Raw genomic sequence first — 25,658 nt, 5'->3', positions numbered from 1 at the left:
AGATACTGCAAGAGCATAAAAAACTGTCTTTTTGTTCTTTCGGGGATGGTCAGATTTTTACCATTCCCTCCCTCCCCCCGGAAGAATTAGGTCCACTTTTTGGGATTTCGCACCCCCCCCCCCCCCCAAGAAAAATCCTGGGTACGAGCCTGCTACAGTATCGTCAAAACGTCAGTGTGAAAGTCTGATCGAGTCTGATCGAGACCTGGCACACTTTGACGGCCTAGACTTGGACCTCACACCTGCCAAATGTGTAGCAAAGTGCGTATTTTGTGCATGCTACTGGTTAGAGAGGGGAGGGGAGATCTCACGTCTGAGAAATGTGTAGCAAAGTGCGTATCTTATGCATGCTACTGGTTAGGGAAGGGAGGGGTGGGGGGGGGGGGGTGAGATCTCACGCCTACCAAATGTGTGCCTTTCATAGAGCCGCTAAAAGTAAATTTCGATTTTCAAATGAAACGGTGTTATAATTGTAATGACAAGTGTTCCTTTCTGCCTTTCTCTAAGCTGTGCAAGGAAGGGATTTCTTTTCGTCGGAATTCAAATTGGAATTAATTGCTTCTGCGGTAATAAATATGGCAAATATGGAAGGCTGAGCGAGGCGAGCTGCAACTCATCATGCGGAGGTAACCCGAACCTGAGGGAATGGGTCAACACGATCTACAGAGTCGGTAAGCGAGTCTCAAGGAGGGGGAGGGGCTAGGTAGGATGAGGTAGGGGAAGAAGGAAGTTGGAGGGGGATCTACTTCAGAAAACGGATACTAACATCTTCACCAAAATCAAATGTAACCACAACCACCCTCTAATGGATATTGCTCCTGTTGTTATATCAACTAAAGCCCCTTGTTAATACTGATAGATTTCTCAACGCCTTTGCTAATCACCCTGCAAGCAGAGCTTTCTTCCTGTTTGTTTCTATTAGTTCACTTATCCGTGTCGCGAGTCTGTTCTTTCGCGTTCTCGTTTGTTTGTGTCCGTAGTACCTGAGTACTAATCGGCTTGCATTCAGATATAATCTAGCCTTAGCAAGTGAGCCTTGTGAGCCGGTTGTTTCGTTTTTGTATTTCTGTACTTGAAAGAGCGCTCCTAGAAATGTATTTTTTCTAGTAAGGATAAAGATTATTATTAGGGAATGGACTGTGCTCCACCTTTCACCGAAAAACGGCTGAGCTAGAAAACTCCGAAACCATACCATTTCCACCAATTAGAAGAAGAGGTGCGGAGGTGTGCAAAATGTTTTTTTTATTCCAATATTATACCGGGGAGCAAAGTTCTTAACTCACGCGTTTTTGTAAAAGGACTAATGACCCTTAGATCTCCAAAAATATAATCGTAGAAAAGAAATCTTATTCTAGACAATTTCAAGATGTGTAAACAAATCTAAGAGCGCGCGGAAAATCAAATCTAAAAAAGAATTCGAATAAGTTACTTACCGTAGTTTCATTGCATAGATAGATTAAAATTGTAGCTTAAACACAACCGTCTTTTTTTTTTATTTAGAAAGGCATTATTCCTACCTCGAAAAGAAAGTAGATTCTTTAGCTTCCATCGCGCATAAACAATCACAACTGCAAGACTTTTGAACAACTTCAGTTCAATCCATTAAAAGACGGTGCATAAACGCTTATTTAATCAGATCGAGATGGTGCACAACACTTCTTATTTTATCAGATCAATCTCGATATAAAAAGTAAGTACTCTTCGATTTTTTTTATAAAAGCAAAAGGTTTATTCATTACAAATAATTGGCGGTCATTTTGTGTTTTCAGACCCACATACCTTTAATGTCATATTGATTTTCATTAAAAAGTATAGAACCGACCACCAAATAACACACTAAGCCCAAGAAAGCCAACGAAGCGAGGATTCACGATCCACTCTCTTATTCACAAAACCCATTATATGAACGTGCGAACTGGCATGGTTTCACGTCAAAAACATAATACACAGGGTTCCCAACAAGGATATAGGAAAAGGTGGAATACTAAAATACAGCGGTATTTTATAGAAAGCGCCTTTTTCACATTTTGATATATTTTGTTATTTTTTTATTTGTTTAATTAATGTTTGCGACGACGCATACAAGGATTAAAATATACCTTAAAAAGTTTTGTACAACAAAGAATTGCTTTTCGTGAATATTTCACGGGTAACCGCTGGTTTACTTATAATTCTTGAAAATATTTTTTTTGGGGGGGGCATGCCCCCAGTGCCCCACCCCCTACTACGGCTTGGCAAAAGACAAAAAAAAAACTTCACAACAGCGCGCGCTCATGGCTTCATTCCAGTGCACGTCAGCGCGCGCAGAAAACAGTTTGAAAAACTGGCTTCAAATTCCAAGCAATATTTACTTCATCGTTTGGTGGTTTGACACGTTTTTCTCCCGAAGAATAACATTTTTTAGTGTTTAAAAGTTCGTGGGAATTGACAGGGTTGTTGACTGATGATGCACGAATTCCCCTTACACGATTTTATGCTGCGTCATCGCATGACCTTTATCATGTAATGAAAGCGACCAATCCCGCCAATCAGAGTGACTGTTCTATCTCAATTATTGTATAATTATTGATAAAAGTACTTTCTTCAATTCAGTATGTGAAATTTGAGCCCAATTATGCTTTGTAGTTCTGGACTGTTTTCCACAGATGCCGGTACTAAGGCTATAAGTTCAGTGAAGTGCAGGCTAATGAATGGTGCTACTGTGGCAAAAGCTATGGTAAACATGGCAAAGCATCCGAAAGTGACTGTAACCAGGCCTGTAAATGCGACCCAACCGTTAAGTGTGGCTCATAATGGAGAAGCTCTGTTTATTCTATTGGTAAGTGCGATTACCCGGCATTCGGGAATTCCCCACAAAAACAAAACTATGAACGATGTTTTTTTATCCTAAAAAATTCTTGTTTTTCTAAGAGGGATACTTTCTAAAGCAGTGGTTATCGTGAAACTAGAAGTTTCTTATAGAAAGTGAATGCTCGGAGGACGGGACGAACATGTTTCGGTAGAGGGGTTATCGAAAAAGACCTCTGTCAAGGGTACCCAGGTACCGACTGGGGAACCTGTAGTGTGGACTCGAAAAATCGCATCCACTATATGAAACTCGCACATGCGCTAAAAAGACCGCTGATCAGCATGAAATAAAACAAAAACAAACCAGCCGACTGGGAAGCATGTGGTGTAGACACGAAAAATCAGGTTTTCGCATATGCGATACCAAGATTAGACTTGCGCTCCCTTCGAGCAATTATTTAGTAAAGTACACTGGGCGTGCACCTACCCTAAGAAGTGGCTGTAACTTTCATTCTACTGGATTTGCTGGGGTTCATTGGGTGAGCTGCATTCGAGAATACTGTGATACACTTCCTACTCTTGTCCGACATTTTATGAGGTAGATCAACCCATTACTATTGTACATATCACTAATCAAAAAATCCTGTCGAGGAACATCAAATTTAAGCGACAAATCTGTTTTCTTTTGTCAACCATCTTTGATTAAATTGTTATTCATAAGCGCATAGCACATTTGATTGACCAGCGTATAGAAATGGATAAATTTTGCGTACCCTAAGGGTAGCATTAGCGGAAGCTAAACCAATTGTTACAACACATTTATAAGCCACTGTGAGCAGAACTCCCCTCCCTCCCCCCAAGGGAGGCTGATAACGTTAAATACGATTTACCAAAACATTTCCAACCTTTTTCAGAGTCGGAGATCAAGCCAGCAGCACCACAGGCATACCATGACTCCCTGTACTCACCAGGTTTGCCCCTACCCCGAGAACACGTGATCTACACAGAGTCTGGTTCACGACGTGTACGAATGCGCATATTATTGTGAGATTTCACCTGATTGCCTGTCAATCAACTACGACCCCGTTGCCATGGTGTGTGAGATGTGTGCCGTGAGGGTCTCATCATTGGGAGGACTAGTGCCTAGGCGAAGCTTCAGACACTGGGTGCCTTTGCATTTTATGTCAGTAATGACCTGAAACACCACACTGAGATGCAACAAGACCAAAGCAATAAGCTGAATGGAACACCACAGAGATGCAACAAGACCAAAGCAATAAGCTACATGGAACACCACACTGAGATGCAACAAGACCAAAGCAATAAGCTGAATGGAACACCACACTGAGATGCAACAAGACCAAAGCAATAAGCTAAATGGAACACCACACTGAGATGCAACAAGACCAAAGCAATAAGCTACATGGAACACCACACTGAGATGCAACAAGACCAAAGCAATAAGCTAAATGGAACACCACACTGAGATGCAACAAGACCAAAGCAATAAGCTGAATGGAACACCACACTGAGATGCAACAAGACCAAAGCAATAAGCTGAATGGAACACTACACTGAGATGCAACAAGACCAAAGCAATAAGCTAAATGGAACGCCACCCTGAGATGCAACAAGACCAAAGCAATAAGCTAAATGGAACACCACCCTGAGATGCAACAAGACCAAAGCAATAAGCTAAATGGCACACCACACTGAGATGCAACAAGACCAAAGCAATAAGCTAAATGGAACACCACACTGAGATACAAAGTAATAAGCTCGGGTATACATCGGAAATATTCTCAAAACAACTGATTATTCATAAGCAAAAAAAATATCTATAAGCCTTTTCTTAGTTTTGCAAATACTCGAGCAGATTTTTAAGATAAAGGATTTTTTTAAAAGAAAAAGAGTCTGGTTATATAAAAAAACATTAAGATTTTAGTAAAAGTGTAGAAGACTGTCAAGTCAAAAAGGACATGGAAGCAAAGTGTAAACGCAAAAGTCATAAAACATAATAAGGCGCCTTTTACTAAACATCACTATCACATCTTAACTTAAGCAAATAAAACGGCTAATATCTGGTTCCGCTTTTAGCTGTCACCTTATCCTCCCTCTACAGTAATGTGACTAACGTTTATAGCTTGACCTGCAATCTGAATACTGCACCAATTTTTTTCAGGCTCCACCCCTAACACACTTGCCAGCATAGTCTCACGGATTCTTACCCGGGTCCCCAGTGTTCAGCCTAGTCTCACGGATAGTTACCTGGGTTATCAATGTGCAGCCTAGTCTCACGGATTCTTACCCGGGTCTCTGATTGGGTTTTCTATGGTTAGTACCACAGGAATCCCGAACAGGGATTGTGGACAAGGATTGTCATAGCAATTTCATCCTCGGAAACCCAGGGCGACGATATCAGCAAACGATGCGCGAGAACAAGGCGGAACAAGGCGGCGGAAAAGTTAGGGAGAAGATGCTCGCAGATGCTCCCTCATTTTTTTCTCCCGCCCCCTACCCCATCTCCCTCGGCCGGCCTTGTTACACCTTGTTCTAGCGCATATAATTTTCAGTTGTAAGTACTTCGCAATAGTTTTATATCTTTTTCTTGTTTTATTTAGTCATACTTATTTTTTGCACTTTCGTTATTTTCCTTTTATTTAGCCACCAGACTAGCCTGACCTGTAATATTAAGCTTACTGGAGGTCAAACGTCCAAATGTACTAGAGGAGTCTATTTCTTGCCTTTGCCTTTCTTTTTGCTCTTTCCTCCAGTAGAGGGCTGGTTCGGGTCCTTTCCTTCGGCTAACGAAAGCTTCTTCTTCAGCTCAAGGAGTCGTGTTACCTCCGCGTCAATAACAGCTTTTTCAGCTTTGTTTGTCTTGAGGGATCGCACTTTTTCGCCCTAAGTAATCAAGCGAAGGGATAATCAGATCTGTCCACTATTACATTAAGTTCGTCAATAACAAGTGAAGGGGAAATCAGGCTATGAGGCGAACATTCTACTATTCCACCATTTTGATCAAGCTAAGCTACCTTCTTCGCCTACATAACTATTTCCAGTGCGGTAATTGAGATGTCGAGTTGAGCATGGGAGCCGTTGGGGAGTCGAGTAGACACATTCCTGTAGTCGTTGGAATTTTATTTCGACGAAAAAACCCGGAGTTTTTGTTTATCAACTATCGCTAGTCCCGCTCCTCTGCGTCCAAAATGGTGGCCGAGATAGCGAACTCCGGGTTTTCTCGCCGAATAAAAAATAAAAAACCGACCGACCACTGCTGTTTGGCATCAATTATTAGTACAAATAAAGATGATAAGTAATCTCATTGTTATTCATATTTTCCTGCATTGAGCAGAGAAACAACCAGACTATCTTTCGATAGTAAATTTACAATTTGCCATTCCATTCGCCATTTACACTAAAAACTTTTTGAAAAGGTGTATAATACTCGTGCATACTGACCTGTTGCGTGACTTCTGCCTGTAACGCTTCGATCGTAGCGGGAGACGCTGCGCCGGGGGCTGGGGTCGAGCTAGGAGTAGCGCTAGGCTTAGCCTTGCTGGGCGCCTTTTTCCCAGCATACTTTGCTTTAAGTTTCTCACAAACCGCGGGGTCGATCTTTTGGAAAAGCGGCTTGGGCTGCAACAAAACGGCAAAGACAAGAAAACGGTGTTTTACAAGAAAATGAATATACCTACTGTACAATTCATCTGCTTGAGTCAATGAAGTGACTCGAAACCACAGACAACATTGTGAATACATTGCACACTTCGGGAATAACTCTTCAGGGGTGACTTGGGAACGACTCGGGGGTGACCTCTTGGTTAAACTCGCGGAAGACTCGGAAAAAATCGGGAGTAACTCGGTACTATAAAGACTCTCTCTGTCAAGACAACTATGATAGCCCGGGGAAGGGAAAGGGGGATGGATGGCTGTACAGTATGTACTAATTCTCAGTTATAAACTCACCGTGCCTATCACGTGACCTGGCTTCAAGAATGGCACAAAGTGTTCCGTGAGTATCCCACAATCCTCCTGTGCCTGGTGAGGTTAATACACACATCTCTATTGTCGTATATAAATCCTTCTTTTTTTATAATGTAATGTACGAAAAAATCAGGCAATACCGCTAGTTCAAACAATTTCATCATTTGGAAGAAGACTAGAAAATTTTGCAACACGCGTGTTTAAAATACATTTTAGCTATCACTTATTACGTGTTAGACAAGACAGTTGGTTAGGGATGGATTGTCTATGCGGTATCCCCCCCTCTAGTGACTATATCCGTACTATTGTTTCTGCAGTATTTTTTATGTTAGTGATTTCCACAAGCACACTCTAACCTTCAGCTGGGTCTGAATCTCTTTACTGACAGTCGGCATGTAGGGGTGGATCAGAAGCGACAGCATGAAGGACAGATTACACGCCAGACCAATTACAGTGCCGGCACGACACCTGAGAAACAGAAATATAACATGAAAGACAGAGTCCCGGACGCCGACTTAGAGACAAACATAACAAGATGGACATAATGGCCACAGGTTACCACCCCCCTCTCCCTAGAGTAAAAATCTTTAAACGAGGACCCGCACTATAAAAGGGCCTGGACCAGGTCCACGAAAGGCTCAGTTGTCAGTAAACTACTACGCGGTGCGCAGCTCGAGAGTTCAGGCAAGCGTGTCTTGTTTGCCCACGAGGAGCGAAACCCAAACTCAACTTTTGAAGCGCTTTTCATTTGCCGGGTTTATTTTCTTTTGGCTACAAACAATGAATAACCCAACAAAAGAGCTGGAATATGCAGTAAAAATTAGCTCAAATTATTAATGATAACACAACTAAAAAGTCTCACTACCGACGCAACAACAGCAACAACAAAAAAAAAACAGTGACCACAGCAACAGCAACAAAAACAAAAAAACATTAACAAAAACAAGAGCAACTAAGCAAAAGGAACAAAAAAAAACATTAACAAAAAAACAAACAAAAAAACAACAGCGACCACAGTTACAGCAACAACAACATATCAACCGTATTGCATGTGGTAGTCCTTACCTTTCTGCATCACTGCCCTTGACGAGCACCCATGGCTTGTTGGCCTGGACATACTGATTTCCGTATTTAGAAATGTTTAGCACAACTTTCAACCCCTCTCTCAACCTGGATAGCAGAACGTGCAACATCGGTACAAACATGAGTCTCAAAGCAAGAACGTTTGAAGAATGTTTGAACAATCTGACATGAAGTCATTGAGCGGGGAAACCCAGACAAGCAGACAGAGGATAGTCATCATTAATCTAGCAGGATACAAGACCAATGGGGCGATGAAATGAGAGATATCAGAGAATAGAAAACATACGAGAGGTGACTTCAGCAGAAAGGAGTCGTGAGTCCAAGCAAAGGTAGCGGCAGGTAGAGAAATATAACAGTGCTGTGTACCATTAAGTCCTCGGAGGATTGGTATGAACACTCAACTGACCTCAGCTTGTCCATGTTTTCATAGTACACCTTCAGCTCACGGTTGACAAGAGCGATAAAGTTTGTATCCTCGTCCATCAATTCCAAATCAGGAATCTTGCCCGCAAAATTGTTTTGAAGGAACATCAATGCCCTAGAGTATAAGCAAAATAATATGTCACATAAATAATTGTATAAATTAAAGCATATATAAACCAGATTTCAAAAGTGGAAGTGCTTTACAGTGGGACTCCATAAGGGTTTGAAGCAATACAAATACAGAACAGACTCGCTGTCCATTTACTAGGCTACCTGTTTATAAAGTTTCCCAAGTTGTTAAGAAGCTCAGAATTGTTCTTTATCGCAAAATCACTCCAACTGAACGCACTGTCCTGTGGAATAAAGATATATGTAGTCAACCCTCTTGACTACACTCAAGATCTAACCCGGCTGGTTTAATCCACAAAAGTTTTTTTAATGGGTAATGGCAAACAACAACTATGGTAATTAATGGATTACCCAAGAAGTATGTGTCAAGGAAAAGGAAACAATCAGCAACGAAATAATCATGATTTCGCGAAACCATAGATCGAAAGAGATTATTTACAGTTGTCTCAAGAACATCCAAGACCATGACTTTATTTGGTATTTGGGAAATTCTTCGCGAACTTTATTAGGACAATACGCTATTTTACTTTACCAAATATCTAAAAAAACATTCAATTTAATTTCCGGAGCCTTCCCATACCTCACACCCTTTTACCTAATAGTGAGAGCGTTTTAGTGTATATCATTTCTGTACTGAGATGACTTCACAGTCGTCAAGAGAACATCCAAGGTCACCACTTAATTTGGTAGTTGAGCAATTCGTGCTGTTAATCAATAATATGCACAACACAAGGGCACTGAAAATGGCCAATGTTCTGACCTATAATTTAAATCAAGGCGTGGGGTGCTTACAGTATCTTTGGATTATGGCAATGAAAAGAATTTGGATGTAAAAAAAAAAAAAAAAACAGCAGGATTTATTACCTGGCCTTCCGGGCGCATGTAAAGGAGGTAGAAGCGCCAAATATCTGCTGGAATTCCCGAGTCAGCGGCATTATCACCAAAAACACCGACTCCACGGCTCTTAGAAAACTTATCATCCTCGTAGTTTAGATATTCTACAACAAAAACAAGCACATACAGCTTCTAAACTAGACCTTTCGTGGGCAAACAGAGAGTTGGGCAGAAAAGCAATAAGTTGACGTTAGAAAATGCCCGCAGATAAGTGTGGATATTGATGTGTATTACCTGTGGCACTGATATTATTCAAGAGTGTGTAATTATCATTTGCGCCTATCAATGTGCTCGGAAATACAACTGTGTGAAAGGGAACGTTGTCCTTTGCCATGAACTGATATAGAGTCACCTAAAACATGAAAATACATGAAAACACTTTTAAATAAAAGTGATAAAAAATATACAAAAACACGGCAATATTAAACAAAAAGAAAGCTAACATGATGGCAATCAAATAAAACAATTTGTTAGACACGGATTACATGTTCCGCTGTGACCAACAATCCTTAAAGGAACTAATGCTAGCATTTATGGAATAGATATATTGTATTCTTTTAAAAAGGACATGCAGGAAAATTGATTTTTACGATGTTCCTTAAATACAACTGACCTGTTTGGGGTTCTTCCACCACTTTTCCCACTGATCGGTGTAATTCGCTGTTATGGAAAGATATCTGAAAACCCGATCAAATATGAGTAAACAATTTAAGGAAATTACGGTCTTTTACTTTACCCAATATACCTGGGAAAATTTCATTTTCGTTTACGAAACCTTATTCTTACTCGCACCTTTTTACCTCTGTGTAGCCCTCTAGTGCATACCCTAGGGGCATCAACCAGACGTACAACACCTATCTGTGTAACCCTCTAGTGCTTACCCAATAGGAGCCTCAAACCAGACGTACAACACCTTATTCGTATAGCCCTCTAGTGCATACCCTAGGGGCATCAACCAGAGGTAGAACACCTTATTCGTATAGCCCTCTAGTGCATACCCTAGGGGCATCAACCAGACGTACAACACCTTATTCGTATAGCCCTCTAGTGCATACCCTAGGGGCATCAACCAGAGGTAGAACACCTTATTCGTATAGCCCTCTAGTGCTAACGCTATCGGGGCATCAAACCAAACGTACAACACCTTATTTGTATACCCCTCTAGAAAGGGGCATCAAACCAAACGTACAACACCTTATTTCTATACCTCTCTAGAAAGGGGCATCAAACCAAAGGTACAACACCTTATTTGTATACCCCTCTAGAAAGGGGCATCAAACCAAACGTACAACACCTTATTTGTATACCCCTCTAGAAAGGGGCATCAAACCAAACGTACAACACCTTATCCGTGTAGCCCTCTAGTGCTTACTCTATTTGGGGATCAAAACCAGACATCTGTATAGCCATCTAGTGCTTACCCTATAGGGGCATCAAACCAGACGTAGAACACCTTATCCGTGTAGCCCTCTAGTGGTACAGGTGTGCCCCACTTTAGATCACGTGTTATACAACGGGGTTTAAGTCCTTCCTGGATCCAGCTGCGTGTGATTTGTCGAGCATTTGGTGACCAGTTACCTGGAGACGTACAGGAAATGTCCTGTGATGACTGTCTTTGCTCATCCAGAACAAAAAACATGCAAGGCTAACGTTATAACTGTGTGCACAAAACCTATTTATCGTGCTTCGGTACTCACCCTCATTGGTGGACTTGTCAACCCATTCCCTGAGTTTCGGGTCAAGCTGAATGATTAAAGACATACATTTTAATCTCCCATTTCAGATATAAGGAATTTAATGTGCAATGCAATTACCTCTGTCAAGTTTAGAAACAAGTGTCTACTTGTCTTCTTTTCAGGTGTTCCTCCACAAACCTTACATTTGGGGCTCTGTTATAATAGATATAAAATGTGTTCATAATACTACATCGACTTTGAGACAAATTTTCATTTTTTTACATGGAAACAGGAAAATCTCTAACCTTGAGTTCTGTAGCATTAATCAGTTTCCCACAGGCATCACATTGATCACCTCGGGCATCCTATTATGAGTTAGTGAGAAGGGCTGGTTTAAATACAGTTACAGCTATATAAGAACAAGAGGCTGCCCAGTGAAGAAGGGCTATTGGATTGGCTTAAGCCTCCTTCTCTGACGACCAGGAAGACATAATGTCATCCAGGTTGCTCTCTTGGGTTTAGATAGAAAAAAGAGGATTTGTTCATTATTTAAAGTTTGAAGAAATAATACACAAATGAACCATATATGGATCTATTTATATTCGTTTTGTAATCCTTGCCCTTTTTGTAACCCAGCCAAAATTTATCAATTGCAATAATCCTGTCATTTTCTAAACAAAAAAACATCAACAAACCTCATAATTACAAAATGGACAAATTCCTTCCACAAAGCGGTCTGCTAAAAATCTGCAAATGTGAAGTACAGAATTGTTTCAGATCAAACACAAAACTGAGGAATTCCTTTCCAACCTCGTCCACTTTAGCAGCATGTAGTTTGTAATACTATGGAAAATATGGTTCACCTTTGACAGCCAGTGCATTGAAGCTGCTCGACAGTGTCTTCAACCAGATGATTTTGCTGGTGCAGCTTCCAGAAGATGTCCTGAGCTATCCTAAGCAAATCAAAGGCAAGTGGTACTGTAATTATACAAGAACAAAACAAGTAATATAAGACAGTCTTTCACAGTTTAAGTTGTTGGCAACCAGCAGATAGGTGTCTGTGGTTGGTGATGTTGAATGTCTCACTACTGTAGCACTTACTTGGTTTGGTTTTCAGTAGTAGTACGCCCAAAGAAGTCAAACTGAATGTTAAACCAATCATAAACACTGCAATGAAGCTTGTGGTACTTGTCACACACTTGTTGAGGAGTGAGGCCTTCTTCCAAAGCCTAAAGATAGTTCAAACATACATTTTCTGAGAGTGACTTCACATAAAAATGAAATGGCTGTGTCAACTGTTATGCAATGATTTATTCAAAAGTATATGTGGTAAACTAAACTGAAAAAAAAGAAGTAAAAGAGCTTTGAAACGCCTAGGGTGAGGGGCTTACTGACAGTCTGATGAATGGAATTGCTATCGGCTGCCAATACTTTATACTTATTTGCTGTAGATGGAAGGGGGGGGGGGGGGGGGGCTAACAGATAGTACTATGAATACTATAGCTACTGTATCCTATCAACAGCCAATACTTATACAGTACTTATGTGTTGCGGACAGAGGAGGAGGGTAGGGGAGGGGGGAACCTAACTGGCAATCAGATAAATACAATACAATTACATCATGTATTGGAGACAAGATGGGGAGAGGGGTGGTAACCCACAGTCCAATGAACATCAAGTACCATTGCTTTACATTTATGTGTTGGAGACATATAGCCTTAAAAGCCTTAAAAGACTAGAGTTTAGCTTTATACCTTTGTCTCAGTTGCTGTACCATATTCATCAGTGCCACTAATGTACAAAGTGTTAAATCCTCTTATTCGACAATATCTGAGAAAGAAAGAAATTTCTGATCTCAAATACATACTAAGGCTGAACTTTTGGCAAAGATACTCATTATTTCGGATTAAGAACCAGCCTTTTTTTGTGTGCAAAGTTTATCTGATTCTGATTGCATTACATACTGTGATCTCTGATCTCAAAAATTATGTTTGAGACCTGGGTGCACCCCAAAGTTGGGTGCAAATGTAAATCAACTAAATGTCCTTACTTTTTCAAAAGAAACCAAGAAATGAAGAGTCCAGACAGAGACTCATGCCTTACCTAGCAAACACATCACCACTGAGAACACAACCAATGATGTTGCCAAGATGTGGAACATTATTAACATATGGCAATGCACTTGTAATCAAAATGTTCTTTTCTCCTTCCTTTGGCAATCTGCAAAAAGTAAAAGAGATTACTGTAGAAGTACAGAGATTGACAAAAGTCTAGCTTTCAACACTGTTATTTAACTTACATTGGATGATAAAGTTTCCTTGCAGTTGGTAAATTGGCAGAGCAGTGATTCCAGGCATTCACTGCATCTTCAATCTCCTCAGCTGATGCCAGAATCTTTGTGATTGTGATAGCTCCACTGGTCTGCATGCATACAATGAGTTTCTCAGCAATTTGGGCAAATCAAGTGTGCTACTGAATTTTTGTAGGCATCAAAATACAAAATACTCATACTTTTCAGCAAACTTTATCATTGTTCATTGGACATGATAAAAATTGTAAAATAAGCTCATTTTAGATCAAATAAGGCAAAGAATTACATAGCGAGTAATAACCAACAACATCAAATGCAACTTTTCGAATATTTTTTGTAAAATTATATTATTGACATTTGTATGTAGCTGATTAAGCCAAAATCCCAGAAGTTTGGAATTTGGCCCTACAGTACTAGTGTTTTTAATAGGGGAAATCTGTCAGGAATGCAAGGAACTGACAGCTCATGTACAAAATCAGGGCTTCTTTATAATCCCTTTAAGCACAAATTTTTCCGTCATGTCTGTTCATTGTCAGAACTTTTACACGCTGTAAACATTCACACCTCAGTACTGGCTTCTGTGTTTTCTTTCACTGAAGCTTTTTGTTTCTTGTTCTCTGAATTTAACAAATTAAAAACAAACAAGTAAATATGATATTTTGGGTTGGTTTGCAAATCTTTGAAGCATTTCAAAAAGAGTTTTACAAAATCAATGCTGACAAGGTCTACCTTGTTGTTTCTGTGTTTGCTTTTGCTTTGAGACCTCTGGCTTGGCATGCTGAACATTAACATCACTGCTTGCCTCATGACCAAGTCCAAAAAAAGAAAGTACTGATTTCTGTTAGTGGAGATAACTATTAGATAAACCTAAACCTAAACAGGACAGATAATTTTACTAAAAGTGCTAAAAGCAGAAGCCATGCAGGGGTGGATCTAGTACATGTAGGCGGCTCTATGGGTTAAATGGAACTACCCCTTTAAGTGATTGTGAGTGGAGCATACAGTAGCTTTGGCAAAGTTTTTATAAACTGAAACACTGTTTGAGAAATTTTAGATCTGCTATTATCATGGGAATGAACATGGAGGGTCATTACGTACATGTAACTACTGTATTTGTGACTTGAGATGTGTTTGGTGACCTCTGGTGTGGTATTTTGAACCTCTTGGGGAGGGAAAATTCTGCTGTTTTCTTAACTGTCTATTAGGGCCAATCCGCAATACACAGGAGCTTGTTTTTGTTTCTGGTTTTGCCCACTGTCGGTATGTGTGTTTTTGTTGTTCCGGGACAGGACTTAGCCATCCACACTGAACATTCAAGCCGAACACAAAATGCATACATGTCAATCAACTTTGACTACTGAGAACCGAATCATGGTACGTAGAAGCTTCTAGTGTTTGCAAACATGGTTAAAACTCTCTCGTATATAATATCTGTCTGGGATCTATTGCTGTCCATTGTCAAGCAAACTGCAACTAGTACAATTCTATAGTTTGCCTGCGATAATATTTCAATTTTGCAAGGCCTGATTTACAAGGATAAACAAAGTTGTGTTTTTGTTTCGAAACGGCCAGCTCAGCCTGCAGGCCGTCGCATCCTTTGATCTTCGGCCCGCTGAGGACAAATTTTTGTCCACTGTCTACTTGTGTCCGCATTTGTCTTTGGTGATAACCTGAAAGGTCCTGTCAACAACTATCCCTGTACAAACAGCTAAAATATTGAATTGGCCCTAAGAGCCTAAGCTGCATGTACTATTATTTGGTTGTAATGTATTAGATACTATCACACTAGTTGCATGGATATCTTCAAGACAATTTATCACTTTAGACTTATGCTTGAGTATCTTGTTATTTTGGCATATGGTACAGTACTTCTCACCGCCAGTACAGGTTGAGGGGTTAATGGGTTTAATACTTGGTAGATTCAAAGAGCATTTAAACAAAGGCCTACACAAACCCTAAATCAAAAAAAACATTTTGTTTACAAATATTATCTATTCTTAAAATTTAGGCTTTTCGACATTTACAGTAGGCAAGAAAATCAAGGCCCATGGAAGTTGGCTAAAAACAAGTGGAAAGTCAAGTGCCTTAACATTGAAAGCCTCAGACCGAGGTAGTGCAAGTTTATCATCAAACCTTGAATGCCTGTGATCCAGATCCTAATGTCACGTCATTGACAGCAGAGACAAATTCTGACTTCGACATCAGGTCCTTGTTCCATTTAACTAAGGCATCAAATTTGGAGACTGAAAAAAAGGCAAATAAAATTTATAGTAAAAAAAATATTACACAAATAAACATGAAGCCACAATAAGCTTATGTCTGTGTTGTAAACAAAAGGTGTAAACAATCTTGGTCAGAAAACTCAACTATATTATACCAAAAACAATTGTCCTAAATGAACATCTTACTTGGAAAAAAAAATTAAACTGGCATAATTTCTAGCTCACTGAATACTGTATGCAACCATACAATTATACATACTCGAAGATGAAAATAAATTAAGTAGTGCTCATGGACACTATTAGTAAAACATGTGAATACCTAAACCAGTAGTCATCAGAGGGTAGAGTGAGCCCCAGACAATAACATCAGCAGCACTCACATGCTTCTATAAACAAACAACAGCACTTAAGTGCTTCTAGTATAAACAACAAATTGAAAAAAAAAATGAGATACTCAAATACACTGGTAAAGCATGTAAATTACTGTATATGCAGGGTTAAAAATAGTGACCGGCTGCCGGCGATAGCCGGCTGTTCTCTGGTCTTTTCCGGCTCTTTTTTCTGTATTCCCTTTTCATATTTTTAGTATGCAGGCTTATTTCCCTACCAAAATCCACAAAGCCTGCAAAATCTAGCAGATATAGTTTTGAACCCTGATATGAAACATACAAATAACAAACAAAAATGTGAAAAAATTGAAAAAAAAAATGTAGCACACCCATGCATGGATAAATACAATATAAAAAAAGTAAGATCCTTTATTTATCTATTTATTTTTATTTGGGGGGGGGGGAGGGATTTGAAAAATACAACAGGCTAAAAATAAATGACTGTAAGAATGCCAAAAAAACATTCATACTCACCCCTGTAAGATGTTGGTGATATTTCAAACTTGTGTTGATGCGACCAAGCAGAGGCATAAGATTGTGCTCATTGTTGGTGTCGTGTTTTCCATGACCAAGAGTGTTCAGCAAGTAATCCATGATAATAGGCTGTAAGTGAATCAAACTATAATTAACCACAAGTGCTTTGATGTTGTTATGATCATAATAATGTTTACAGTATGTTGACTGTGATAATGATACTAAAAATGATTATTGAAATTTGGATGTTGCTGCTAGGGATGATGATAATTATCAATTGTGGTAGTGGTTGTAATGATGATTGTGATTATAATTACTATAATGACAAATACTAATAAATGCTAAATGACTATCACACCTTCTGTGATTAATATTAATATTAATAAGGATTAATAAGGATTTGTATTGGGATCAACTAATAATAATTGGTTGTTTAATATTATAATTCAGTTTTCGTTACAACATTGTTACATACTTGTAAAAGAGTACTTTCCCACTCAATCCATTGATTATCAAGTGCCTGACTTTCAACATCATGGTTACTTGATTTCTGCTCAAGAATAAATCTGAAACAAAACAACGTATTTTACAACACTACTGTGTTGAGCTATCAAGTAAATATAATAATTAAAAGTCTTTATTTTTACTAGAAAAATACATTTCTAGGAATTTCTGTTCTACGTTACACATAAAGTACAGAAATACAAAATAAAATCTGCAGTTATATCTTTAAGGCTCACTTGCTAAGGTGAGATGTACAGTATATTTGAATGCAAGTTTATTACCAAAGGCATATAAGAAATGTGTTAAGAAAAAATGCTTAACACTGACTCCACAGTAATTTAGGCTTACATTGGTAAGTGGATATTTTTATCATTGTTCCCAAGATTGTTCTTGAAATGATGGCTTTTCTAAGTGGGGTGTGTTATGCATTATAAATACCTGCAAATAGAATTTGGGCTGGACAAATACTCGCCACTCTCAACTTCAAGAACTGGAAACTGTGGGGTAAAAAAACATAATATAAACCTACTGCAAGAATAACAAAGTCAATGAAGAGCTGGCCCACTAACCTTCGCATTTCCAGGAATTTTGAACTTGCTTTTATCTGATGTGAGATAAACACAGGTGTATGACATCAAAGTTAGCTTGTGGATAATAGTATTTTAATGCGAATAAGATATTATGTACATGCAAATGTTACCCCTCTCCTGACCATCACCATTCCCACCCAAAAACCTAGGCTGCGCATCCAGTGGCTTGTTGCTTCACTCCTCATAGTCAAGACGAGACAGTAAACAAATGAAGCTTGAACCTCTGGTACACAGGGTACTAATCATTAATAGCGGGTGCTTCCAAAGGTCCTTACCATGGAAGAGCCGCTGGAAAAGTTTATAGCAATTTTTAGTCCCAAAATGCTGGGAGCTTCTGTGCTGTGATTGGGCCCTTTTTTTTAGGTGTGAAAAAAGGCCCAATCACAGCACAGCAGTGTTTACTTGTAAATCCAACGCTCGCTTTGCTGACAACGTTTGTGTCGCTGACAAATGCTTTGCCTGTTTGATGGATCAATTTACTGTTTTGTACAATAAGAGAAACTCTGAAGCCAGAACAATTGTTATACAGTCATGTTTAGTGGGAAAGAGCGATGTTTTTGCTCAGCTCTTTTGCGGTAGGGACCTTTGGGAATTGTCATAAAGTATGCTGGTTCCTCGAGCATGCCCCCATCCCTTCCTTCCTTTCCCTTATTAGCTTCTTCCCACCCCCCTCTTCTTCGTCATTATCTATCGTAAGTTACCGTTTTTACTCAGAAAGGTGCCTGGCGCTTATTAAATTTTGGGACAATCAGATGGGGTGCTTATTTGGGGGGGGGGGGGGGGCTTATTTATAAGGGCAAATTTCTCACAAAAGGCTGAAGAATGTTTTTATTCATTTACTGCAATATCAATTTTATACAATGACCCTATACTACTACAACAGTTTCTTTTTTCTATATCATTATAACAACTTGAAGTAGCTTTTTACAATAAACTTTAATCCATTCAATATGTGTCTCTTTCTTGTCCAGATTCTATGAACTCCAGTGCTTTCTTAGAACTACATATACTGTATGATAGTCATTTTACTCAGTCACATAAAACCTGGGGGAGGGGAGGAGGCATTTATTCGGGGGAGGTGCTTATTAATAGTTTTGGTTCAAAACTGAGTAAATACGGTAAATACGGTACTCCCCAATCACTATTACTAATAGTATTATTTCCTTCCCATTCCTCCATCATTACTACTATCCATCCAAATCTTCCCATTAAAGTAAAGATCTACGTACAGTAACTAGTTCAATGTATTAATACAATTTTTAATAGGAAGATAGACAAGTAGCAACTATATTAAGTAGATTTTAAACCAGCAATATTTTTCATAACAAACCTCCTTGTCCCGTGAACTCTACGTCCAATTTTACACCAGCCAGATTCCTTGCAGCGAGAATCCGCAATAAAAACGGGTTGCCTTTATCACTATACAGCCTCATATCTTGGCACAGTGAAGACAGAAGGGATCGGTTATGCAGATAGCGAAGGGAGATTCTGATTACTGGCCAAACACGTCGAAAAAGACCGGCTGAATACCCAACCATCTGATGCAACTGGTGCCCTATTTTCTCACATGGTCAGGCTAGGGCGAGAAGGACTGGGGAGACAAGTTTAAATAACACAAAATGGGCTTCCTGTGCCTTTTTTGCACTACTTCACGCGTTTTGGAGAGGGGGCGCTTATTTCATTTCGGCGGAAAATATCATATGCTGCCTCGAATAGGAACGGTTTTGCGTTTTTTTTACTCTTGCTTCCAGGAGCAAGGGTGAGCAAGCATTTTGTTTTTTTTTAGTACACCCGGGTTAAAACGGTGAGCCTGTGTTCGGTGTATATTTTACTAAGCAACTAAATCATAACGCAAGGCCGTAGCAGGCCTCGAAATATTGGGATGGGGGCACAATACAGAAACATTAAGAAAATATTGGGGGGGGCACATGCCCTCAGTGCCCCACCTCCTGCTACGGCCCTGTAACGAAGCTGTCTGTAAAACTATTTATTGGCAAATATTTCGATAAAAATCCTTGGGTGCGTCAGATTTTATAACATTCCCCAAGTACGTCGTTATTGCGAGACTCCTAAGAAGCTCCTAAGAAATTCGAGGAGAGTAGCTTAGGAGAGATTTAATCACAGGCGGACCTATTCAACTGGTATTTCGCCTCGGTGTTCTCTTCTTCTCCACACGAAGCCTCACCGTCACCATCACCATCAGATGAGTCGAGTATCACTGGGCTGCACATATCTATCTCGGAGGTACAGTCAACACTAGAATCCCTCGATGTCACCAAGGCAACCGGGCCTAATGGGATAAGTACCCGTCTTCTAAAGGAAACTGCTCCGGAAATCGCACCATCTCTGTGCAAGCTCTTCAACAAGTCTCTGAGCTTGGAAGCTATACCACAAGAATGGAAGGAGGCCAACGTGGTGCCTGTGTTTAAGAAGGGCAAAGCAGAACTCACGGAAAACTACAGACCGATCTCACTGGTGTCAAAAGTCCTCGAAAGGTGTGTGCTTAGTAGCTTCAGTGATCGACTAAGCGAGCTGGTTAAGGCGGGTCAACACGGAGCGTGTCAACACGGATTCCTCAAACGAAAATCTTGCACATCCAACCTCCTAGAAGTCCTAGACTTCTTAGGGGCTCAGTTGGACAATGGGGGGGGCAGATTGATATGGTATATATGGACATGTCAAAGGCATTTGACAAAGTTTGTCACACACGTCTATTGCAAAAGTTGCGTGACTTTGGATTCGGTGGCAACCTGCTCCAGTGGTTCGCTTCTTATCTGACAGGTCGCCAACAGCGCGTAACTGTTCCAGGTGATATATCCAAAGCTCTGCCCATCTGCTCCGGCGTCCCACTTCCGGCTCTCTTCCTAATCTACGTGAACGACCTACCAGACGTAGTCAAGAGTAGCCACATAGCCATGTTTGCGGACGACGCAAAGATCTACAAGCAGATCAAGACACCTGCTGACGCTGCATGTATTCAGTCACACCAAGACCGCATGGACGCCTGGGCAACCGACGCTGGACTTCTCTTCAACGAGACCAAGTGTAAAGCTCAAAGGTTTACAAGGAAGATGAAGCCGGTCGTGACGAACTACACTATAAAGACCAAAGTAGTCGAGGAAGTGGAGACAGAACGTGATCTGGGGGTGCCCGTGTCGCACGACCTAACATGGAACAATCACGTCCACAGCCAAACATCTCGCGCAAATAGACTGATGGGCTACATAAGAAGGAACACTAGATTCTTAAAAAAACAATATAATATGTTAGGCGCCTCCTATACATTACCTTAGAAGGCCGCTCTTGGGGTACGCCACCCAGGTGTGGGCCCCTCAGGCAATAGGCCTTATACAAAATATGGAGAGATTTCAGAGGCATGCTCGCACAAGGCAAACAAGATCCTCCCTAAACTGTGTACACTGAGCCTAAGTGTAAAACTACAACATATCAGAAATCTTTTTCTGTCCGTACAACTAGGATATGGAACTCTCTCTCCAGTGGACTGAACTTGATCTATTCTTCTTTAAGCTCTTTCAAATCTGCCATTCTAGACTACTACTTTGCCGCCTTAGATTTCTACGACGCAGAAGACCCGCGTACGTACAAAACTGTCTGTATCAAGTGTAATTCATGCCGTAGTTAAGCTAGTCCTGTAACTTGTTGTAAATAGTCTTTTTACATCTTCAATTATCTGTTGTAATTATGTAGTTTTTAAAGGGTCCGCAGTAAATGGCCATGCTGTTGCGGCTACCCTGTCTATTGTGGCGAAGCTAATAAAATAAATAAATAAATAAATAAAAAATAAAACCTTATTACACAAAAAACTTTGATTACGCGCATTTTAATGTAGCTTGCTTTTGTTGTTCTAGGCAAAAAAAAATGTCATATGCACGTGCGTGACTGGACAAAGAAGTACAAAGGCTAAAAACACTAATGCAGACTTTGGTCGTAGTGTGTTGCACATGATGACGACATCACTACATTAGCAACACACCTATTCCCAAGAGACACAAGCGTGCAAAAGACCTCGACATTTTTCAGTGTACATCTCAGTGAGCTGTGCGTGGCGTAACCAACTAAGACAGGGCTGGGATCCTGGTTATTGCCTCCCCATTAATGCGCGGGTACCTCAGGTTCCTTTGTGTTGTACAGTTCGCTAGATAGCGGTGCTGGGGCTGAAATCTCCAGCTTAGCCGTAAAGCTTTATGCTACCATACGGTGTTTCAGCGTATGTCTGGAAGTATGGTCTATTTTTTTCCTCATTGAACCTGATCTGGACGGGGTTCGATTTCCTGGCCATGTCCTCAAATGTTTTTTTTCACTGTTATTATAACAAAGTGTGTCAGTTTTTAGTACATTACTTTCTAAGTTTTTCGGTCAAGGCCATATTCCTTGATTACCCTTGCTCCTCTTTGCTCACCCCCGTTTTCCGTTTAAAATATAAAATTTTGGCCCATGATCGTGCTTGGCGGTCTCCCCTCTTACTCTTAGGATGCTGCATCATCTAATGATAAATCTAGCTTTGGCATAGCAGTTTTATTTTACAGATTCGAGGATCGGCCACCTGGTGTAGTTTATCAGGTGCAAGTTGAGGCCACGGATGTTGCAGGGGGCGTAGCAGGGGCACGGGAGCACGTGCCCCCTTCCACCCAGTATTTGAAAAATATATAAATAATTGATTAGAAAGGGAGTGGCTGTGCCACTTATATATTTTTCATGTTTCTGTCCCCCCCCCCCCCCCCTCAAACATTTCGGGGCCTGCCACAGCTATGTGTGGGGCATATCCAGTGTGGGCATATGAATAATGCAAATGGGAGGGGGGGGGGAGTGTAGGCAATCAATAGCAAATAACATCAGTTTTATAGCAGGGTTTGATTTGGTTTATACTTTATACTGTATTTTAAAGTGATGATGATGAAGATAGAGACATCTAGGTGTATTGCTACCACCAACTGTATGTTACTTTATCTTGTTATAGCTAGATGCCCGTATGAAGTGTTTGCAGCCACCAGAACCTGTGCTAAGGTATTCATGGACAAGGAAGTAGGACTGAGCCCTGATGTCTTGAAGGTCATAGCCCTTGTACTACATAAGCTTATTTTTTCTCAGGGTGAGGTAGGTATCATCTCAGTACTCAGGGTGATATTATCTGTAAGGATATACTGTATGGATGTTATGATCCTATGTAAAAGCTTATCTATTTGGAGGGATAAATGGTACAGTATGTACAAACTTATTTATCTGGAGGGATATATGATACAGTATGTACAAGCTTATCTATCTGGAGGGATATATGGTACAGTATATTAAACAAACTTATTTATCTGGAGGGATATATGATACAGTATGTACAAACTTGTTTATCTGGAGGGATATATGGTACAGTATGTACAAGCTTATCTATCTGGAGGGATATATGGTACAGTATAAACAAACTTATTTATCTGGAGGGATATATGGTATAGTATGTACAAGCTTATTTTTTGGGCATAAACAAGATTATTTGGAGGGATATACTGAATGCATTTTTTATTAAAAGATGTGACATTTGTCTTACCCTTGCAGGCATCACTTTCGCTGGCTGAAAGTGATGCATTGCTGTTGATGGACACAGCCTCCAAGCAGCAAATAACAGCGCTTTTATCTTAGTTTTGCACCTTTCCAAACAGATTTGCGAAGACGAAGGGGATGTCTAGCAAGGACACAACCAATAAAATATATGTTCAAGTGATTATATTTAATCAATTATCAATCTTAAAAGGATTAAAGATCTTGATTTAATTGAAACTTTGCCCTTTGTCTTTACACTCTGTACACGACTTGGTAAAGAAACGCTTCCAAAACACTCACAAGTTCAAGTACCATCAGTCTCTAATCAGAAACTTATCAAGAATAACTCGTTTCAGTTTTTACAATACTGTTTTCTCTACTCCTTCATGGTGATGTGAACAGGTTGCTGACTCTGTAACCCAAGTTTGTCCAACACACATGCATCGTACTGCTTCTGGGTCTTCCTACAGTAGCCAAACTCTTGGTTGTTGTGATCTAAACAGTTCCAGTGCTTGGTAAAAGTATCGTTACACTCAGACTTGAGCTGTTTGAAGAATCGTAACGCGCATCTAGTGACCTCCTTTCCTTCTTCGATGCACTTTCGCGGATCTTTAGTCTCGTACCGACAGCCCATAAACGTTTTGAATTCTTTATCACAATACTGTCCCAGATGATGCGCAGCACCCATCAGGACCGAAGAGGTAAGCTCTACTTCTTCTGTTTCCAAGTCCCCAAGAGAAATGTCTCTTACCCCCGAAGCCATTTCAATGCCAACAACAGACAACTCAGTACTTGGCTGTGGACACAAAATCCAAGATGGCGTCCAGTCGGGGACTGCTGACCAGATCGCTGGCACATTATCGTATACCGCGAGAGCTCTTGGGTAAAACTCTCTTGATTTAATTTTCGCGTCACTTCAATTTTACGAATTTAGCGATTTTAAAAGATTCGTGAAAATAAAGTGACGCGAAAATTAAGTGTCGCGAAAATAAGGATGCGCGAAAATAAAGTGAGTACACAAGGGACCTTTGGGGAAATATTGGCCGTTTTTAATAAGCTTCATTGAAACAACTTGTCTATGTTTTCATCTAATTTTATAGTACGGTAGAGTATGTCCACGCATATTTTTGTTACAAATTGTTTCAGTTTTGATGACTACAGTACATTTCAAATCCACTGGTTTTGCTTGATTTTTTACAAAGATTGGAAAATCGCGAAAATAAAGTGTCGCGAAATATCGCCACCTCAAAATCGCGAAATTTTGACGTTGCGAAAATTAAGTGTAATAAGGTATTTTTTTTTTATAAATAATACACACTTTCTTAAAATTCGTCACTAATTCTAGGACGGCAATAACACGAAATATTGACAAAGAGTTTTGCATTGCAATACAGGCCACAATAAATCAAAAACCTTTTAAAGCCGAGAATTATTATATGCGAAAAAAGAAAACATTGTTTTGTTGTATGTTTCAAAAACAGCGCATGCAGCGCGCGCGCAAAATGCAAAAACAACTCACAAACTATATAATGTTTGCTAAATTTTGCAGGGTTGTTTCCTGAAATTGAATAATCAGTTGATTAACTATGTTGAGATATGATGGTGACGGAAAAAGTTGTAACCACACAACGATCTTCGGCGTTAAAGAGCGACTACTAAAACTCGATAGAGGTGAAATACTTTACTTTTTTTTATAATTGTAACTTCGACCGACCTGAATGTTCAACCTTTTGTCACTTTAGTAAATAATAATCGTACTCGTAACCTGAACCCAACCTTAAGGGAAGGGTCATTATTTAACTGGAGGAGGGGGGGGGGCTGCTATGTTTGGGGGGAGGGTTTCGATTATTTTAACTCATAACTTAAGGCTGGCGCTTAACATCGTTGTCCCCTAGAGTGTGGCTTCTTTTTTTTCAAAGTCGTGGGTAGGATTGGATTCATATTAAAGAAAAGAACAACAAAAGTCAAAGTACCGAAGAGAGAACATAGCTTTTTGTCTGAGACTGCGCGTGCAGTTGAGCCCAGCCAAAACGTCAACACGAAGGTCGGATCTGATTGGATTATCCGCGCGTCTAAAAATAGCCTGATCCTAGGAAACGCCGTGACACCTATAAGTTGATTGCCCCTACTTATGAGCCCCTGGTGGGGCCAAAGCATGAAACGCTCTTGCATTGAATGTTAGGGAAAGCAAATCCCTTACTACCTTTTGTGTACCCTGGATACCAAAGCCTCCAGACTTCTCTCGTCCAGTGACAGACGAGAGAAGTCTGGAGGCTCTGGTACCCAGGGTACCTTTAGTGCTGCACTAAAGGCTTTATAGGTAAACTTGTAAATACTATAGCGCGTGCATATATTTTCTCATGCAATTTGATTGACATCCCGGTCTACGTCATAAATGACTGGACTCGGGCTTTCCAGTTCACGGCCTTTTTTCCAAGGATTGACTCTCAATATTGCAGATTTGACTTATTCATGCGAACATGCGTTTTATGGTATCCATACGAAGCACATACAATTTGGAAATTAAAATTAAAAAAATCGACCAAATCTATCAATTCTGAAAGGTTATATGGACTTTAAATAAATAAAAATACTGAAAAAGATATATCCATAGGTCATGGATTCAAACCAAAGGATTC

The 25,658-nt window shown here is 40.0% G+C and overlaps 2 protein-coding genes and 1 long non-coding RNA gene across 4 annotated transcripts; 1 reads left to right on the top strand and 2 right to left on the bottom strand.

The window, feature by feature from the left end:
• Positions 1-698: 698 nt before the first annotated feature.
• Positions 699-4,872, top strand: LOC125561044. Its single transcript, XR_007307054.1, has 2 exons — positions 699-2,818; positions 3,702-4,872. It is a non-coding gene; the product is annotated as an uncharacterized LOC125561044 (long non-coding RNA).
• A 508-nt stretch (positions 4,873-5,380) lies between these two features.
• On the bottom strand, positions 5,381-19,046 carry LOC5505682 (methionine--tRNA ligase, cytoplasmic). Of its 2 annotated transcripts, none has more exons than XM_032374006.2 (29): positions 18,800-19,046; positions 17,449-17,483; positions 17,318-17,376; positions 16,851-16,941; positions 16,376-16,504; positions 15,832-15,898; positions 15,424-15,533; positions 14,020-14,128; positions 13,855-13,907; positions 13,279-13,400; positions 13,083-13,199; positions 12,734-12,809; positions 12,081-12,208; positions 11,843-11,932; positions 11,675-11,726; positions 11,285-11,344; positions 11,118-11,192; positions 11,001-11,046; positions 10,725-10,881; positions 9,917-9,980; positions 9,538-9,655; positions 9,274-9,407; positions 8,554-8,633; positions 8,264-8,395; positions 7,840-7,944; positions 7,131-7,242; positions 6,757-6,828; positions 6,250-6,426; positions 5,381-5,691 (listed from the first exon to the last, which is right to left on the bottom strand). In XM_032374006.2, the coding sequence occupies exons 1-29, from the start codon at positions 19,005-19,007 to the stop codon at positions 5,521-5,523; spliced, it is 2,949 nt and encodes a 982-aa protein (XP_032229897.1). In that variant the 5' UTR covers positions 19,008-19,046; the 3' UTR covers positions 5,381-5,520. The 2 variants fall into 2 exon arrangements, with proteins under 2 accessions (XP_032229897.1, XP_048579966.1); XM_048724009.1 differs by having other exon boundaries at positions 14,020-14,092.
• Positions 19,047-23,187: 4,141 nt separating this feature from the next.
• LOC5505669 (NADH dehydrogenase [ubiquinone] 1 alpha subcomplex subunit 8) lies at positions 23,188-23,863 on the bottom strand. The gene has a single exon (XM_001626399.3). The coding sequence runs from the start codon at positions 23,780-23,782 to the stop codon at positions 23,396-23,398; it is 387 nt and encodes a 128-aa protein (XP_001626449.2). The 5' UTR covers positions 23,783-23,863; the 3' UTR covers positions 23,188-23,395.
• Between the last annotated feature and the right edge of the window lie 1,795 nt (positions 23,864-25,658).

The sequence above is a fragment of the Nematostella vectensis genome, chromosome 2, assembly GCF_932526225.1.
Source record: "Nematostella vectensis chromosome 2, jaNemVect1.1, whole genome shotgun sequence".
Lineage (NCBI taxonomy): Eukaryota > Metazoa > Cnidaria > Anthozoa > Actiniaria > Edwardsiidae > Nematostella > Nematostella vectensis.
This window is presented reverse-complemented; position numbering and strand designations above follow the sequence as displayed.